At 39.8% G+C, this 20,411-nt stretch overlaps 1 protein-coding gene across 6 annotated transcripts in view; it reads right to left on the bottom strand.

The window, feature by feature from the left end:
* LOC111142569 (DLG associated protein 1) overlaps positions 1-20,411 on the bottom strand; it is a 328,275-nt gene that overhangs the window by 235,292 nt on the left and 72,572 nt on the right. For all 6 annotated transcript variants that reach the window (XM_022495839.1, XM_022495840.1, XM_022495842.1 and 3 more), the window contains exon 2: positions 14,075-14,289. In XM_022495839.1, the coding sequence (XP_022351547.1) occupies positions 14,075-14,289 (215 nt within the window). The remainder of the gene's footprint in view (positions 1-14,074; positions 14,290-20,411) is intronic.

The raw sequence follows: 20,411 nt of genomic DNA, 5'->3' as shown, positions 1-20,411 counted from the left end.
TGGATGTCTAGCTCTGTGACCTTTGTCAAGTCCATTCACCTCCTGTGTCTCAGTTTCCTCGTTATATAATTCAGGGTGATAATAATTCCTGTCTTGAGGAATTAGAATTAGAATTAGGAATTAGAATTACTTTATGTACTGGTGTTGGTGTTAGTCATTATCCTTTGAGGTGATTTTTGTTGTTAAAATTAGCTATACAGTAATGAAAGGAAGAAACAAAAAGAAAAAAAAATAAGAGAGAAAAGCAAAGGACGGGTGGAAAAAATCAGCCATAAAGTCTCTTCACAGGGAGAATGACTACTGAGATGTTAGAAAACATCCTTCCAGATGTAGATCCCCATATAAATAACGTAGAACATTATCTAGATGGGAGAAAAGTTCTGCTGTAATTGACTTTTTTAAATTCCATGCCATGTAGGCCATTGTTCTAAAACAACACTGACATTATTTTCTTCCTCTGCCATCAACGATTCTCTATCACTAACTGGATTCAAGCAAAACGAGTTCTCTAATTTAAGGATCTTGCTTGTAGAAGTCTTCACTGTCTCTCCTAAGATAGCTTCCCAGTTTTAAATACCCCTTATCCTGCGTCAGTCAGCTTGCTTCCTTTATATTCAGACACATTCTCTCCCCAGTCTCTTATCTGTGGGTAATTATTTAAATTCCAGGCTGGATTCTTTCTCTTTCATGAAGCTTTCCCTTGCTGTTTCTATCATAATAACTTTCTATTTTCTTTCTTTTTTTTTTTTTTAACATTTTATTTATTTACTTGACAGGGAGAGACAGAGAGAGATGGTGAGAGAGGGAACACAAGCAGGGGAAGTGGGAGAGGGAGAAGCAGGCTTCCCGCCAAGCAGAGAGCCTGATGCAGGGCTCGATCCCAGGACCCTGGGATCATGACCTGAGCCAAAGGTAGATGCTTAACGACTGAGTCACCTAGGCACCTCAACTTTCTATTTTCTGAACAATTACAGCACTTTTAGTCTGAGGCAACATGCATAATGTTATTTTGAAACTTACAAATAATTATACAAAATTGTTTTATTCGTTTTGGTGGCACTTAAACATGTATGTGTAGGGGAGGCAGAGCCTTATCTTTCTCTTGTCTCCCTCAGGGAATGTAGCAGCCCGAAAACTTTGATTTCTCTGGAAAGAATTCTTAGTTGTAAGTGAGAAGACTTGGATCCTAAAATGTGTCAAGTAGTTTAAGCAAGTCCTTGCTCTTCTCTGGGCCTCTACTTCCTCATTTGTAATATAACTGGGTTGGAATGATCTCTGAAGTTCCTCTTGGTTTTGCTCTTAAGATTTACCTTTTATCCTTTTTCTGAAGGATGGTTACATGAAGATACTGTGCAGTGGTATATAGGTAAATGCTTAAAAACCGGCTCTCTGGGAAGAAAAAAAAAATCTCTGATTTGTAGGGTCTGTTGATTTCTGTGGTGTAAACAGTCCCATTATGGCCAATGGCCAGTTACCAGGGTGACAAGGGCGAGTTGGATTTGAGGAGACGTGCACACCACTGGCTCTCACTGGCAGACTGGACCAGCCAACATCGCCGAGTGGTTTCTTTCAATGATGACGGGTGCAGAATGTGGCTATTTTATTCTATTTTACTTTATTTTATTTATTTTTGGTCTTTTAGTGGGCTATTTTAATTCTCAGCTTCTCCTACTCCGAAACCCTGACATTATCTTTCTTTGCTAGGTGAAAGGAAGCAGGCGAAACAACACAAGAAAGTGGTTCTTTCTTGGCTATTTAATTTCAGGCTCTCCAGACATGAGCTCTAGGATCAGCCCAGTCTCCCCAGGATCCCAAACCCACAGTACAGCATCCACTTCTCTTAAGATTTGGCCCAGGGATGGTGCTACTGAGGTGGTGGCAATTTCATATGCAGGTGGTAACCTGGATCTATGCCTAGAGCTCTCAGCTCTGCTTCTTCTGGGAAAGAGAAGTGGTCCAAAGAACTAAAAGTTAAGTTTCTGAGCTGGAAGCTCAGAACAATGTCCAGATGGTGAAGATAGTCTTACTTGGGGAAAGTTCCCAGAGCTCCACGAGGCAGTGGAAGGATGAAAGTTAGAGTGGAAAGCAGATGGCTGGAGCCTAAGACCCAAGACCAAGCTGGGCTCTACCTCCCGAGGCTCATAATCATGTGGAGCCCTTGGTTTATTGGTTAAGTGTTAGTAAAAATCAATTCTAAATTCCTTCTGCGACCATTGGGAGGATCAAATGAAATAGACTGAAAACACTTGATAAATTATGACTTGTAATTTTAGCTTGAAAAGTAGGCTTGAAAGAAAATTAAACTATTACTTGTTATCAGGCTAGATGATCAAATATATTTCTTCCTCAGTGGTTTATTTGAGTAGCAAATCAATTTGAAAGAAAGCTAAGCAGTTAATGTGATCATTGCAGAGAATCCTTCTCAAACTCTAAAAGGACTAGTTAATGTTGGTCTTAGGCCTCTCCCCTCCTCCTAGGAGAACTCGAATGAACAGGGATTCCCCAGATGAACTAACAGAAATATGCTAATGGGCAGAGGGGATGACAATACTCGGGCTGGCTGCATAGATATTTTTAACATGCTAATGTGTACCTGCCAGACTGAGCTCCCAGCCTCCAGGTGGGCTGGTGATGCTAAGAAAGGTTGAGAAGGAACAGGGAGCTTTGCAGAAAACCACAGATTCAGAAGCACGGGGAGGGTAAAGAGTCTGAGCAAGCACAGACACAGCCAAACAGTGGCAGGCAGATATTAGATGAAAGTTCAACTCAACAACTATGGGTTAGAGCTACTCTGCGAAGCTGCTGTTTAAGCCACCCGAGGCATATAGGGATTGTTTAGTAGTAAGTTAGCATTCATCTAGACTCCCTGGGGTTGACCCTGTGCCTGGTGCTTTGCAAACACTACTTCAGACAGCATTTAATGTGGGGACAGAGAAAATAGAAGCATATGTAAGAAAGCTACAACTACCTTGAGAAACGTTTGATGACAGTGCATAGGGAATTCTTAGGAGGAAGAAATAATAGCCAACAGGGAGAGGTTACATTTGAGAGGAAGATGGAAAAGAATGCAGAGTTTTCTCCTACTCTTGAGGCACAGAATGGCTAAATGGTTTTTCCCACAGTAGCACATCTAGGGGCAACAGAGCTATGATTTGGAGCCCGGGTAATCTCCTCTCAGAGCCTGCACTCTTTAGCAATATGCTGTATGCGGTAGTTAGTCTCAATTGAATGAACAGATGAAGAGGAGATGGCTTTCCTGGAGGATAGGGTGGGGAACCATGTAAGCAAAGACCATGAGATACCATTACTGCTCTTCACCAAATATACCCAGCTCTCTATTTTCTGGGCACATAGTAGTATTGCACTTCTCTGTCTCTCTGAAATTAGTGTGGTCATGTGGATGGTTTTAGCAATGAAATGTGAGCAACGTGAGGAAATGACATGCATCATTTCTAGGAAACAGTGCTCAATTCACCACATTCCCTTTTTCTGATTTGGTGACCATGGACACACCTGTTGAGATATACTGTCTGTCTTTCTGGGTGTCTGGGTGACTGCAACGATCAGAGTCTCCTGACAATTCACAGTGGACACATATTGTGAGCAAGGAATAAACTCTTGAGATTTGGGGGTTGTTGATCAACAGAGCATAACCTAGTCTAGCCCAACTAGTACATAAATTATTACCAGAAATGGGGTACTCATGGAATAACAACAACAAAATACCCTAAAATATATGGGTATAGCTTCAGAAATTGGTAGCAAATAGCAAGGCAATTATTAGAGGCTGGGAACATACTGATCTAGGTTATGCAGTGGTGAATCATTTGGTAAACTGTTACTCTCAACAACTTGGAAGGTAGATGATGTAATAAGCGAAATGATAACTCTAGGGGAGGTAGTTGCAAAACACAATGTTAATGGCATGTGTTGGTTGCTGTTGACAGCCTTCAACAAGGTATTATACAGTTTGAAATAAATTCAGAAAAAAATGGTTAGATTGTAAATAGCAAGGAAGGGGAGTAAGGGGAGGCTAGACATTTGAAGACTTGAAGGATTTGGAAGAAGCAACTGATTTCAACCTAGTTTGTAAAAGGTAAACCCAAGAATGTGTTTTGAGTGATGAAGGTATGATGAAAACTAGTGTTGGTGGCAAGGTTCAAGTCAAGGATGTGACTATCTCACACTATCTTTCAAATAGATTATCTGAATGGAGTCAGATAATTTAGAATGAAGATGCAATTAGATAAATACCTTGATTAGACAAAATGATTCAGAGGGAAGCAGCTAATAAGTTGATGAGTATCTTAGAGGTATGGGGGTGGGAGGGTAAACAAATAAAGCAAAGACGATCATTGTATCTGGGAGGGTTCTATGAGTGTGTTGAATTTTAAAGGAAACTCATCAGAATTCATAGGTAAGAAGCTACAGTTGTGAGAGAGCCATACTGCTAGAAGAACCAAAAGGCTAAATTAAAAGGTGGAGTAACAAAGGGAGTCCTAAAATGTCTCCTGGGGTCCAAGGAGCGCACATTTCCAGATGCATTCTTTGGCTATGGTCAAGGAGAATAATAGAAATTGGAAGACTTTTCCAGAGAAGGGAGCTAGGAGACAGAACAGTGTAAGGAAGTTGCTCCTAGGGAGCAGAATTGTAGCCTAATCAAGAAACATCTTCTCTAGTGGGATTGCAGAATTGCTATGGACTAATGACTACTGTTGTCTCCCATCATCTTCTTTTTGGATGGAAGTCCTTATTGTGGATGTTTTGTCCTTGTTCCACCATGGTAAATGGGTATGTAGGGGGCAGGTCATTTTCTGTTAGAGTCTGATAGTCTCCAGGTGTAAAGGAGCTACATCTGAACCAGATGTAGATATGACTATGTATTATTCTCTGCTCTACAGATTATCATTCATCACCCACAGATCATAAATTTTGAGGTTTAGGATAGGACTGGGATTTGGGTTTTCTCCCTTTGATGGTGGTGATGGGGCAAGAATATAATTTGTCTGCAGGAGAAGGAGAGAGCCAAATATTTGGTCTCAGAAGTGTAGACTTCAGTAGTCATTAGTGCTGCTTGTCAAATACTGTTTCGTGTGTTCATGTTCTGGGCACATGGTAAGATTGCCTTCTCTGCCCTCTTTGAAAATAGACATCACCATGCCACTAGCTTTTTATAGCTTTTGCCTATGAAATGGGAATGAAGGTGATTTGTCTCACTTGAGGATGGCAGCATTAAGATGCTATGCTCTTGTCCTGCCTTTATGACTTTGGAAATCTTTCCAAACTTGGTCCCTGACTGATCAGTGACCAGAGCTCCCCATTGACCCAAGATGGACATGTAGCATGAGCAATAAATACATTTTTTGTTGTTGGAAGCCTCTGTGATTTAGGAGCTGTTTTTCACTCCTAGCGTAATCTAACCTATCCTGACCAGCATGGGTCTGAAGCCATCACAATAGATCCTAAGATCAATTAGTAGCTCAGTTTGATCAAAGCATGGATTATGTGTAAGGGAACAGCAGAAAAGAAGACCTCCAACAAGAATGGAGTCTTACTGGGACACTGAATGCTATTGGGGACTATGTTCAGAGACACAGTCAGAGTCAGAGATGATGTCTCAGTAACCAGGTAGAAAGTCTATGGAAGGAGTTATTACAGAGACAGGTTGGTTGCAGCAAGAGAGATTGGTCCTTTTCATCATTCAAATGAGGCATGAAGCCCTAAAGCCTGAAGAGGTGAGAGTTTGAGCTGAAGTGTTTCAAGACTGAATTTAGGAAAATGGTAATTCGGGTGATAGAGGGGAAGAGTCAGGAAGAGCAGTGATATTCTCAGGGAGTAATGGGTGCTTAGAAATCTCATCTTCCTGCATGTTTCACTTAAAAATGCAGGATGAATGTACATGATAAGAAAACGTGGTGCTGGTCTTCAGCTGAAATCTTAGACCCCATAGGTCGGGAAAATCCCACACATAGATTCTGTTCAACTCTACCCAAGTCACCCAGCAGAATTATCAAAGCTCTCACAGAGGCACAATCCAGGTTGTTTTCAAAAGTGCCTGGAAAAATTTCTCTCTAAATTCCCAAATTAATTTATTTCATAATTAATAACTTCGTGATTAGAAGTTTCTCCTTACAGCTGATCTAAACCCTTGGGTGGTAGTTTTTATCTCATTTCCTCTCATTTATATGTACGGATGTCAGTGGTTTTGCTATAAGAGCTTTCTGTAAAGGTACATTTGTTTAGGATTCATACACAGCCTGCCTCCAAGAAGGATTAGAGGCAGCTCCTAATATGTCTGCTTAGGCTTCCTTTAAAGTAGCTTTTCTCTTTCCTTCAGAGTGTGCTACCATCTGAGGGGCACGAGGAGGATTGCTTTAATGATATAAAATGAAAACAAAACTAATAACATGGACTATGCTCACAATAGTAATTTACAGTGGAAAAAAAAAAAAGGAAAAGAAAACACTGTCCCCATAGAAAGTAAAGTGGATTTTTTCTGACCAGAAAAAAATTCTGGACAAAATAATAAACTTTAATACCTTCAGCCTCTGAATTTTAAGTTTATTTCTTCTATGTAGTGCTTTCTTCTACCATTCTTAAATTTTAGAGCACATCTCTATACTCTAGAGTATCTTTTAGGGTATATTTATATCTCTAAAAATATATGTATTTTTATATAAATATATGGAAATATAATATGTCGATATATAAATATATGCCTATATAAAACCTATTTATATAAAATACAGATATAAAAATAAAATCTGTCTATATAAAACATATCTATAGCTCTATCTATTTTCCACTTGACTGTGGAAACCAGATTTCAACAAATCATTTAATAAATTTACTGAAACCAAGTACAAATGTCTTCCACAGTACTTCAGTATTAAAGGTACTGAATAAATGAGTGAGTGTTTACATGAATACCATTTCTGATTACACTCAGGGTGTTCTCTGTTACCTGGTTATCTGCACTTTAATAGTGAATGTAGATATTAAATTGAAGGGATGGTAGCCAATAGATAGGCAACATAAAGTTATTTTAAAGCTTCCTGCAAACACAAGTCTTCCTGGCAGGCCAGTGGGTAGCATTTTTGATCAGTATCACCTGAGGGGACTGGGGAGTCTTCATTTCCAGAACTTTCTTTGGGGGTTTTCCCCTGCTCACATTTCTCCAGTCTTTGGGGAGTTGCTGGGTCCTGAGAAGGTAGTTCAGGTTATATACCATACAGCCATGGAACAGATATAGGGACAGGGTTTGTTATTACATAGTCCCATAGTCCAGAAGGAGCTGCATCCGGGCTTCTAAGAGCCTATCACTTCTCCCTGTAACCTCCTTCAGCCAATGCCTCCTTTATCTCTGATCCATTGGTCTTTTGGTCCTTCCTTCTTTCACCCCAGGGCAAGCCCGGATCAAAATGCTTTCAGAGCCCTTGGTGTTCGAGCTGCCTGTGAGCCTGCAGGACCTTCAGGGCCAGGATGTACCTCACTGCAGCCTCTGACACCACACCCTGCCCCCACCATCTAATCTGCTTTCTCAGCTCTTTTCCTGGGTGCCACTTCTCAAGTGTCCATATCCGGGGGACCTTCCTTTTCTCCTCTGGGCTGAGCCCTCTGATGTACCCCCTCTCTGTGGTCTGGGAAAACCTATCATGCCATGTTTCAACTTCTTATCCTTTCTGCTTTCAATGCCTGGCCTCCAATCTTACCTTTGATGGTTAGTTGACATATAACCGTGGACAAGTTATTTAATCTCCCTGAGATGTAGATTCTTCATTTGTAAAGTGTGGAAAAGCTCATTTTTAGAGTTATGGTGATTAAAAAAAAAAAAAGGAATGTAGAGCCCTTAGCACTCAGGCATTTAGAACATTAAAACTTAAATCTCTCTTCAGTGTTTTAAAATCTCCTTCCTTTCTCTAAAATGTGTCAGAATTTCTCTTCATTCTTCCACCTCCCTCACAGAGACAAAAGACACAAGTTCTTTCCTCTGGGGTCATGATCCTTGTAGGGACAGGCCAATCTATGCAAGTTTCCTTCCCAAAGAGGCTTTTCTATAAGCAATTACATCACAAGAGACCTGGATATGGTACAGACTACAGAGCTCACACACACCCATCTCATTTGGAGGAGGGCATTCATACCCCAAAGAGGAATTGGTTTTTCTTAAGCTGGGAATGGTGATCTAAGCTGAATATAACTGGCAATTTCTTGTACCAGTTACTGTTTGTTTAGTTTTTCAATGAGGCTTATTTCTAAAATGAGTTTTAGTTTTAAATGTTTTCCATTTCTTTTCATTTTGGAAGCTGGGGGTGGGGAGTTGTGAAGATAGAATAATAGAAGAAAGTACTGTGGTGGGGAAAGGATGGGAACCTATCTTGAGCTTATATCGCTGAATTATAGTCACAATATTGTGGTGTCAGGTTGTGTTATTCTGTTCTTTCTTCCACTGTAAAGAGCGTCTGCTGTTATATGTAAAATTATACAGAGGGTCAGGTAGGAGAGGAGTGTCAAAGCATTTGGGGAAAATGACAACAAAGGAAAATAGAGACATTTCATACCATTTAGGACAAAGATGGGATGATATATATGGGCATGTTCTTAAACATGGTTTATATCCTTAGGAAAAAAATATCAATGTTCTCATGTTCATATATCCCAGTTCCCCTTTTTCTGGGGAGAGATGGAACTGAGGAACTATAGGTGGGCAGGAGGAGCCTCTGGAATGTGGGGAACTGGCAGAGGACACAGTGTGTCTAGAGAGAAAAAAGGGAACAAGAAGTTTATACAAAGATAACCAAAAACAGAGACTCTATCAAGAAGCTTGTTTTGGGTTCCTGATAAAAAATGGATTCATTCTTAAATTTCTGGAATTAAAGTTGTAGAAGAATACCCCATCTATCTTTTCTCAAATTATTTTATTTACCAATACCGCTCCTTTTGTCTTTACACTGTGAACTCCCAGATCTTCTGTGCCTCATCCTTACAATGACCTACTGTAGTGCTGAAAGTTCTCTTAGAGACCACGTGGATGGGAGACAGTACCCGGTGGCATCACCAGTCAGTGAGAAGTGAGGACTGGAGAATTGTGTTGAGAAGCATTTTGAAACCAGATCTGTGTTCAGTGGGAAGGGTACTGGCATCCTTAATTAATGCAGGGATTGGCTGATGCCGTCTGCCACAGGCCTAGAAGTTAGGGGGTGGTGGTGGGGGGTTTATGATGGGAGTTGTCTCAGTGGTACCATCCATGCTAAGAGCCTGAGCCTCTCATTTAGTTTACTTGTGTGTTGGGGGTAGGGCTGAGAGACATTAAGCCAGTTGCCAACGTCACACAGCTATTCACTATTCCACAATTTATGTAAAAAAAAAAAAGAAAGAAAAAGAAAAAGAAAAGTGTTCAGGATCAGGAAAAGAATGAAGATTAAGAGGATTAGCCATCCTGAAAACAGAAAACTATCTATCTTCAAGACATTTAGGACTGAATGTGAACCTTCTTGAAACCTTTTGTTAGATAGTTTATCAAAATTGCTAGAGCTCCGTCTAACTTGTCACCCGCAAATCCAAACATGCATAGAAATCTGGGGCCCTCCTTGCCAATTCCAGAGGCCTTTCAAAGTCTATAATGTTAGAGATTGTTTCTTCCAGGAGGAAGTTTTTCTTAGTGCTTGGATGAAGGGATAAAGATGTATGAAGAAATTTTAAAGTGTTATTTGCCTAGGATTAATGGATAGTTGAAAATAACTTTAGAATCTTTTAAATGCCAGCGCACTTTTAAAAAAAGTGCTTTCTGCAGAATATTGGGAGGGAAAAGTCCAAGATGGGATTTGGACATGGTTTTAGCAGGAAGTAGTCTCAATGCTAGAATAAATAGCAAGCCATAACAAATCCAACTAAGACTTAAATGCATCAGAGCCAAAGTGTGGAGAGGTTTAGGGGAATTCTGGCCCCCAAATCTCTCCTTGACTTGCCTGAGAATTTACTATTAAGCATTTAGAAGTTATTATTTGAAAATACTAATATTCTTGGGTGATGATTCATTTCAAGTTCATTGTTAGCTAATACCAAAGGAAGAAAGCAAAGCTAGTGGTGAGGTGAAAGGATTGGTTACCAGCTGTGAAGAGAAACAAGGAAATGAAAGATATAATGGTTCTCAGTGAGTAGCTACAAGAATTTTGTGGCCCAAAGATGGAGTTCCCTGTCTGAAGCCTGCTCATGACTCTAGAATGTTCGACCTTAGTACATAATAAATAAATTATGTAAGTGACGTAAATAAACCCTCAAGATGCCTTTATAAAAATAGAAAAGAGAAAAACAATGTAAGAAAGTACAGGAGTGCTTTCTCTCCAGCATTTCTGACAGAAGATAGGAGTTGAAAACCTCAAACAAAATGTTGCCCCAATCTCACTTGGCTAATTTTAGTTATCTTAGTTCATGGCTATGATTCATCCCTAAAGCTGTGAATTGCTGAGGAGGAAGGAGGAAAAAAAATTGACTTAAATGTCAAAGAAGTAAGAACAAAAATATAGTTTTCTTTTTTGGGGAACTAGAATTCCAGGATATGGGATCTTTCTTTTTTTTTCTCATGAGGGACTGAATGCTTCAAACTTCTAGAGAAATAATGGTCTTGAGTCAAAACATCATTAAGGAACAAAAGACAGCAGTGATTATAAGTCATGTCATGTTTGAATTTTTTGCCTCCATAGTATATTTCCCTTGTCTTCTTACATGCCTCCTTAAATACCATTAAACTAGAACTCACTAGGAATCATCTGTAGTTGAGTGTGATGGAAGCATAATAGGTAGACTGTAGAGAAGAATGGAATCCCTAAACCAGGTCAAAGAGGAATGAATGGAGACAAACAAAACTATGTGAAATAAGCCTGGGGAATAGGATGGTAGCAGAGAGAATAAAGGTATATTTGAATGACAGTCAGATGTTGTCTTGTTTGCTAAAGAATAGAGATGGTTTGGTGAAATTTCTTCTTGAATAAGGAAAAAAATTTCTCAATTTATAGGGATCCCCCAGTAAAGTGGTTGCCATTTTGAATTTCTGTAGGTTTGGAGGAGGAAAATAGTCACTAACTCAACTCAGCTCTATGACTGTTTTCAGTGTCTGAAGTAGCTGGCCTTCTCTACCAACAGCTTGGCCACTATCTGTGTTTGTCTTTTTCTTAAAACTCTTAAAAACTGCTGCTCTTAAAACTTTGGAGCAAAGAAATATATGATGGTTGTAAAAATAGGGCCTGGGCTTGAAAGGAAGATGATACTATGTAGGAAGCAAAATGAAAAGCAAAGAGTTCTAATGACTTCAGAGCAGATCACCTACAGGCCTGAAGCTGTGAGGGGAGTAGCCCAAGGCATAATTGTAGGTGACTTCTGCACCTACCCCAGTCCTCAGCGTTGTCAGAGCACTCCCCTCAGCTTTCTTGTGCTCCACTCCTTTCTGTGATCCTCTCACCTGGGTATTACTGTGAGCAGCGGCAATCCCTGTGTCTCATCACCTGAGACATCACATGTCATTCAGCTGATGTGACAAATGCATCTTGATAGATCAACTAACAGGATACAAAAGTGGCGGAAGGGACTCTGAAGGTTGCAGAGTCCCACTGCTTCTTGAGGAACTGAGCTCTTGAAGGTCTAAATGACTTTCTTGCCCAAAGCATTCCCTCTTTTGCTTCTTCTGGAGGATGTTAATTAACACCATGGCTGTGTCTGCCTATTATTGTCTCTAGTGGAGAGATATTTTAAAGTCCATAGATGATATTTGCCAGAAGTTATCCTTGGCCACCCTGATTTTAAACCACCTTGGCAGACTGCCTTTATTACAAATCCAGTTTAAAAAAATTTTTTTTTTTTTTCAGACTGGATATATATTTAATTTTCTGAGCCTCTGTGAAGTGTGCCAAAGTACAACAAAAACCTATTTCTATTTTTCATATCCTTGATCTACTTTGACCTTGTGTGGCAGTGTTATGGGTTGACTTACATTCCCCACATAGATCAAAGTCCTAACTCCCAGTACCTGTGAACATGACCTTATTTGGGGTTTGCTGATTTAATCAAGTTAAGATGAGGTCATTAGGGAGGGTTCTAATCTAATATGAGTGGTGTCATAAGACAGCTGTGGGAAGACCCAGAAGGGAGAAGGCCATGTGATGACAGAGGCAGAGATTGAAGTACAGCAACCAGAAGCCAAAGAATGCCATCGATTGCCGGCCACAACCAGAAGCTGGGAAGAGGCCAGGAAGGATTGTCCTTACCAAGGATCGTGGGCCCAGCTTACACCTGGATGTCAGACTTCTAGTTTCCAGAACTGTGACATTACAAGTGTGTGTTGTTTCAAGCCACTCAGTTTGTGGGACTTTGGGATGCAGCCCTAGAAAACCAGTACCTGCAGTAATCAAGGCAAAGAGAAAGGGCAACTGGAAGCCGAAGGAAAGAAAGAAGAGCTACTTTGTTGGGTTGGCTCATTAATGCCATTGGTAGTAACTTTTTATTGAAATGACCTGGAGAGGTTCCACTGCTACCTTGAAAAAAAAATTCATGAGGGGACTCCCTTTGTCCACTTATTTAAGATGTAGTGCATTTTGCTATTTAAATGTTTTCATCGAAAAGAGTACACTGTTTTTCAGTGTTCTCTGTTAATAATCTAGTTTATTTTCCTTAGGCTGACATCTTTGGCCTTTTTCTATTTATTTTGTCTTTTAATTTTTTTTTTTTTAAAGATTTCATTTATTCATCTGAGAAAGAGACAGAGAGAGCACAAGCAGGTGGAGAGGCAGAGAGAGAGAAGCGGACTCCCCACTGAGCAGGGAGCCTGACATGGGGCTTGATCCCAGGACCTGGAGATCATGACCTGAGCTGAAGGCAGACGCTTAACCATCTGAGCCACCCAGGTGCTCCGTCTTTTAATATTTTATTTTATAGCATAATATGACTGCATGAATGGTAGTATGTATTCCCTCAAAATATGGGAAAAGGCACTTAAAAATGCCAATTATTCATATTTTTCAAATGATGATCCAAGTCCTGATATAGTCCAAGGTTCTGATTTACTCTCCATGCATAATATTAAAATTTAATCAGGTCTTGTTTAAAATAATCAATTTCAGTAGTTTCTTCTGTAGTGATGTTTTCAATTTACAAATAGCACAAATGGAAGTGAGGACTACTTATAACTGTATTTTTCAAAACCAAAAATAATTTTTTTAAAGATTTTATTTTTAAGTAATCTCCACACCAAATGTGAGGCTCAGATTGATAACCTTGAGATTAAGAGTCATATGTTCTGGGGCACCTGGGTGAATCAGTGGGTTAAAGACTCTGCCTTCAGCTCAGGTCATGGTCTCAGGGTCCTGGGATCGAGTCCCGCATCAGGCTCTCTGCTCAGCAGGGAGCCTGCTTCCTCCTCTCTCTTTCTCTGCCTGCCTCTCCACCTACTTGTGATTTCTCTCTCTGTCAAATAAATAAATAAAATCTTAAAAAAAAAAAAAAGTCACATGTTCCACTGACTGAGCCAGCCAGGAGCTCCCCAAAAACCATTTTCAAGGTCTTAAAAATTCTATGTATTTAGTGTCCAAATTAAAAACCTGTATCAAGAACCTTCACATATGACTCAATTTTTAAGCATAGCCACTTTCTACAAGTCTCTCCAAGATCATCTGCCCTATTATATTACTCAATTATCTGAAAAACTGAAGGGTCTTAGAAGGAAGAGTTGCCCTGAAGATTTAGTGGTTAAGGAAACATCTGAGAGTTGAAAGACATGGATCTTTTCATTGACCAGAAGTCTTAATTCATTTTCAAAAGCCATTCTGGATTGTTTCAAACTCTTCTTCTTGGGTTTTGGGGTTCAGTTTACGATTTCTGCAGAACGCACCTGGATGCCCGTGTCTTTGAGGCACTGGATACACATGTCAGACCCTAGGTCAAAATCAATAGACCATTCAGTACATTGCACTGCTCCATCTGTAGGGTGTACTCTGTCCTGATTACTCTAGGAGTCACACTATCTGCTTCTAGGTGCTAAAGTAAGGAGCTGGACTACTGGAAGTAGAGCATTAGAATCACTTACTTGAGTGTGGTGAGTTCTGTAAGGGATGGCTGAGTAGCTTTGAGATAGCTTTCTCTTCGTGCAGCAACTTTGGGAGAAGGCTTGGGACTTGTGTCAGAGTCACCACTGTCTTCATCCCCCATGGCCTTGATGTAGCTGCCACTCCGCATTCTTCGGCATGGAATTTCGTCGTCTTTACCTCGAGGGGTGTACCCTGTCCAGTCATCCTGAGGAACCTATTCACAAAGAAAACAGATAATTCATTTTTAATAAAATCCTATACTTTCCTTTCCTTTTGTTCTTTTTTGGTTGACCCTGAATATGGGTAATATAGATAAATTATCTAAAACTTCAGAGATTCATTTCTCATTAATGCTGTTTCACTATAATTGGTTTAAAAACATTTTAATCCATGAAAATCCATGTCCTAATCTTTAAAACATCCTGTGTATTAGGAAAAATTAAAACCATTGGCTTTGATTTACTTCTAATTTTTCTCATGCTAATAAGAATAAGAATTTCAAGAAATAATTTGAATAAGAATACTATTGGAAAGGAGAACAGTTTTATTTGAACTTTTCAATTATTTGTTGTCAACTGTCATTTAAAATGTAAGAATTGCTCAGTTTTATCCTCCTCACACCTTCCATCTGTACTGTCTTGTATAGAATCTCTCTTCTTCCTAAATCAGCTACATGGACTTCTCAATAACCTATTCTTTCAAAACCCCTCTTAATTTGTATTCATCTTCCATAGATCTGCTTAAAGCAGTCTTTAAAGGTTTCCAGTGATCACATGAAAGCAAGTGGCCTTTTCTTAATTTAAATTTTCCTTGCCTCTGTATACACACACACACACACACACACACACACACACACACACACACACACGCATGCACACCCCACCCCTGAAGAGTTTCTCTACTTACCTGTTACAGCTACTTATCTGAATTGTTCTTTTCCTCTTGCTTTGCTGGATCCTATTCTAAGTCCCCACTTTGGGGGTAGCATATAAGATAATGTTCTTAGTACACTGCTCCTTCTTTTTCTACAATCATTTCCTTTGAATTCAGTGGAACACTACACTATGCTATAGAGGGCTTCTTTATGTTTTTCTCTTCAGTTCCACTTAGATTTTCCACTTCAACATGGACTCAACCTAGGATCTCATAACTCCTCCATTTAGTAAAAGAAATGCATAATGACCACTCTTTTTATCCATTAGGAAGCAACAAACAGTCCACAGTGCATAGAACACTGCACAGGGCTTAAAAAAAAAAAGAAACCAAAAAACAAAGGAGGCTGGTTTTGGCCCTTAATATGGTTTAACAGCAATGAGAAGACAGAGCATAAACACATTTGGGAACAGTTCCAAATCAATCCATCAGTAAGTTTAAGATATGGTGCCATAAATGGAACATGCACCAAAGAGAGTCTAGAAGTAGGAGTTATCAGTAATAGTGATGGGGAAGGAGTAGCCAGGAAGGGCTCCCGGGAACTGTCCAAGTTTCAATGAGAAGGTTAACAGGTATTTAATATTCTGATGCTAACTACTTACTGATTATCCAGCAGATAATATATTCTTTCATCATTAACATTTAACTATGCAAAGGGATTTGCTTACATGATTTTTTTTTATCAACGTAACAACTCTGCATAATTTTTCTCTGTATTTCTCAGATAAGGAACAAGAACTCAGAGAACTTAAAGAATTTGCCAAAGAACACACAACTAATAAAAGAACACATAATGGCACTGGCATTCAAAGCATTTTGGTTTGACTCCAAAGGTTAGAATTTACTTAACCTCAATTTATGATTAATAATATATGAATTTTTAACTCAGAAGCATTCATAAAATTGTTCACAATGACACATACACATATTGGACACAGGTTCCTAGATGTTATAGATTCCAGAAAGTGAGAATAGATGTTTCCCTAAAAACAGAATAAAGGGGTTGGTGGGTGGCTTAGCATCGGTTAAGCATCCAGCTCTTGATTTTGGCTCAGGTCATGATCTCAGGGTCATGAGGTCAAGCCCCATGTGGGGACACATAAGTCTCAGCTACGAAGGTACAGAGTTCTAACCTGGTTCTCTTGACCACTATGTGATACTGTTTCTCTCTTTCTGGGCTATGATCTGTGGCACCTACAGAACCAAAGAGCCGTAGTCCCATGCCACCTTGTAATCCCTTACATCTGATCCATTTGCTGTTTGTTGATCATGGTAATAACAATGCAGAGTTTTTACTTTTTTAGCTAAAAAGCATCAAAATCACTATAGCAACAAGGAAGATTTCTTAGTGAAATCATAGATGTTTAGAACAGCCTTGTTTTCCTTCAGTTGGAAGGTGACTCACTGAAAAATATGATCATGTTCAGAACCTCATTATTGGCTTAGCAATTACATTTTATAAATTACGTTGGTATAGCTGAGGGTCACAGATGATGCATGTAGCACTTGACCATTTCTTGGTACTGATTCACAGTTCATAAATAAACATTGGTCTCTGGAATATGTCAGAGACTAAAGACAAACTTGTATGAGGTCATATCAATTATGAAATGAAACATAGCAAATTTCTGTTTGGATGTTTTTCCCAAAGTTAGTTTATGGTAGGAACTTGGGTTTGCACTAACAATGGGTCGCAACTGTTGCTAAGGGAACCAACTGTAAAGTATTTAATCTGTATACCTCTCAATGAAACTGTTTTCAAATGATAGAAGCTAAGAAGTTGTATGGAATGGGATTTAAAAATTAATGCATTATTCATACACCTAAAGGTAGCTTACAACAAGATTACCTATACAATAATACAGAAATCAGTTCTAGGAAAAATGTAAAGAAACAGAAAATCAAGATCTTGGAGAAGAAAAATAGTGTCTCTGAAGTTCCTATGACTGAGCCAGAATTTTTATTCTGACCCTTTTAAACTCTAAAGCAAAAGGGGAGACAGTGACCAGGTCCATAGTTTTCTAAGAAGGCACGCCAATTTGTAAGGGGCCTGAGTGTGAAATGTTACTGCCTTTTAATTGGAAAGAGCAGAAAATCATGGGGCACAGCTACTATTGTGATCTAGCCAAAAGTTGATGTGTCTATCTGCCCCAGTTGCACAGAAAGAAGAAAATTTGGGGAAATCCAAAGAAACAACCTTACGGCTGTCTGAGAAAGTCTTCAGTATTACTGGTCCTGGGAGTTTGAGGGAATGGAAATCTTATTAAGGAGGGGAAGTTGGAGCAAATAGACGCTTGTTGGTTGTAGGCCAGCCAGATGTCCTGCTTGTCTGCACCAACCCTGGAGGTGGTTGGACACAAATTTTAAAGAAAAAATAATAAAATCAATGTAATAAGTGTTAGATTTAACAGTAGTTATGAATTAGAGAAAAAAGGATTATTTGCTTTTTAATGCATATGTTTAAGCATTAAATTCCGATAGGGAGCTTTATTTTTGATCAAACAAAATGATGACTAGAGTGCATTTTTCTATTTCAGGAATAACCAGTCTATAACTTAGACTGTATGTCACAGTTCAGAATTACGGAAGGCTTGCTTCTGGCCAAAGAATGACCATAACCAAGTGCTAGCACCCTCTATTTACAGGATGAGGATGTTTTCTTAATTGAAAAAGTGTATGGACACTGAATGATGGGTCATTCTAATCACAGCCGTAGTCTATTCAGTTACAGAACAGGAGATAATGAAACATGACCCAGTGGACATGCTTGCATTTTCTCAGTCTCCTTGCACATCTCTCTTTGCCTCTCTCCTTCTTCCCTCACATCTGCAAGTATTTTTTGCTTGTTTCTTTTGCAGTCTTGGTGTGGGTGCCAGGAATATATGGCAGTGAACAGTACAAACATGGATCTCATGCTGTGGAGCAGACATTCTAGAAGCAGTGCAGGAAGAGATAGATAATAGTCAAGCATGCAAATCAATGAACAAGATAATTTCAGCATAAATGGAACTAGGAAAATAAGATGGGCTAATGTAACAATGTGGCTGGAAGGGGACTCCTTTAGCCTGTTCCTCGGAAAAGCCACTAGGAAAGCGATAATATTCCTGAGGAGATCTGTTGACCAAAGGAGCCAGCCTGGAAGAGAGCTGGGAAGAGCTCCCAGGCAAAAGGATCAGCCAGTGCAGAGTCTCTAGAGTAAGACTAAGCTTGGGAGGGGCACCAGGGTGGCTCAGTGGGTTAAAGCCTCTGCCTTTGGCTCAGGTCATGATCTCAGGATCCTGGGATCGAGCCCCCTATCTCTGCTCATCAGGGAGCCTGCTTTCCCCCACCTCTCTCTGCCTGCCTCTCTGCCTACTTGCGATCTCTGTCAAGTAAATAAAATCTAAAAAAACAAAGACAAAAACAGAATAAGCGTGTGAGTGAAAATGCCAGAATGACTGGAGAGTACCCAGCAAGGGGAAAGTGATACAAGGAGAGGCCAGGGGTGCAGGGCCAGGTCAGGTAGGGTCTTATACATCAGTCTCAAATCTTCCTGCCAGGCTAAACTCAGCAACTATAAAGCTCCTTCCGACTGCTCCAGAGTAAACTGATGTTTTTAATGAAATCTATAGCATGTATCTCTACATGAGGGGTCAGCAAACCGCGGCTTACAGACTAAATCCAGCTTGCCATCTGTATTTGTAGATGAAGTTTTATCAGCACACAGCCCTGCCCATTCATTATGCACTGACTGTGACTGGTGTCAAGTTACAAGGGCCGAGTTATATAGTCGGATTGGACACTCTAGGGCCCCAAGCCTAATCCACACCGTCCTTCTGCGTACTTAATGTGCCTAATCACACAATGGCATTTATAGGCACTACTTGTTTTATGTGTCTTTGTGTCATCTCTCTAATTACTTGGTAAGCTCACTGAAACGGGGGGAGCAGTATTGCTGGGGACTCAAAGATGTGAGCTCTGCATCTAGACTACCCACGTCTAAGATCCTGCTGTGTCAGAAACTAGGCATATGCCTCAATTTCCTTGTCTGTTTCCTACCCCACAGAGAGTTAGGCATGGATTAAATGGGGTAATGCCCACAAGTGCACAGGGAATGCTCAGTAAAGATCTTTTAGGGGAGCTCTGCCCTATTGGTATAGCACTCAGGCACTCCCTCATGATGGATGACATTAGCTTTCCAAGAAGACTCAGATGCCTGCTTCCAATATTCTTCCTCAAAGGAGGAGCAGAAATAATTGAAATATAATAAGTAAAAACATAAAGTCCTAATAGACTATCTACTTCCATTATTTTTAAGTGACAGTTCTCATCAGGAAGTACTCCCAGCTATCTGTCTTGGGGTCTCATCTCTATTCTGCAGGACCAAGACGGGGAGCCTATAGCCTTTAGGTCACCAGAATCCTACCTGGCTTCCCAGTGATTGAATCCCAAATGCCTCCTTTTGGTTCACAAAGCAGAAAACCTGGGGGGGGAAAAGCCTCCCTGGGAACCGTGTTTGTATTTAAAGGTTTTGTTTGTTTGTTTGTTTGTTTGTTTTAAAACCCAGATGTATGAGAACTGTCCAGACCAAGAGTGGGAGTTAGGGGACCTCTGGACTGCATGAAGTTTCTGCTCTGTGCAGCTCTGAGTTACAGAGGTGTGGGAGAGGCTGAAAAGGTAAGCGGGGGGCAGGGGGGCAAGCTTCTTACTGTTAATCTGGCTATTTCTAGGGCCTAGTACATTGCCAGAAAGGGAATAGGTTTCTGGGTAAATGTGATACTAAGTGAATGAATGAATTCCAATTTGAGCTTTACTTTCACTCAATGTGTGTGACCTTGGATAAGTCACTTTATCTCCTTGATTCAGTTTTTCCATCTCTAAAATGAGGATGATAATAGATATATAATGAATAGAAATTATGAGTGTGAATATAGTTTTTGAACTTCCAAGGACCACTAAAATCTGAGGAAAACAATAGAAATCTGTCTCTTCATGGCTACTTTTAAAGTATGGCCAGCCATAAATAACTTGGGGATTAAAAAAGCAGTGGCATTTTAGCTGACCATCTTCTACTCATTAAAGCAGATGTTCTAGTATAAGAATATAAGCAGATGGAATATATATGTTATCCTATATAAAAATATAAAAATTTCAAACACAAAAATGTGCTTCTGTCTCTTTTAGGATCTTTGAGAGTAGACTGTCTTCTGGTGCTGCCAAATATTTTCCCCCTTCAGGTTTCTCCAAACTCAGCTGAAAGAGGATTGCACTCATTCTGGTTGATCCATGAGCAAAAGCTATGATAAGCCAGGGGCCCTTGAAAAATCTTTCCCTTGGGGAACTCTTAAAAGTTATATGATCCAAGATAATACCTTCTGTTCTGAGGGTCTCAAATATTTTGCTGATTTTTTTAGGGGGGGGGTA

This window comes from Enhydra lutris, unplaced genomic scaffold (assembly GCF_002288905.1).
Source record: "Enhydra lutris kenyoni isolate GAN:26980312 unplaced genomic scaffold, ASM228890v2 scaffoldscaffold8, whole genome shotgun sequence".
NCBI classification, from domain to species: Eukaryota; Metazoa; Chordata; class Mammalia; order Carnivora; family Mustelidae; genus Enhydra; species Enhydra lutris.
The sequence above is the reverse complement of the archived record's forward strand: the minus strand, read 5'-3'. Positions and strand labels throughout refer to the sequence as shown.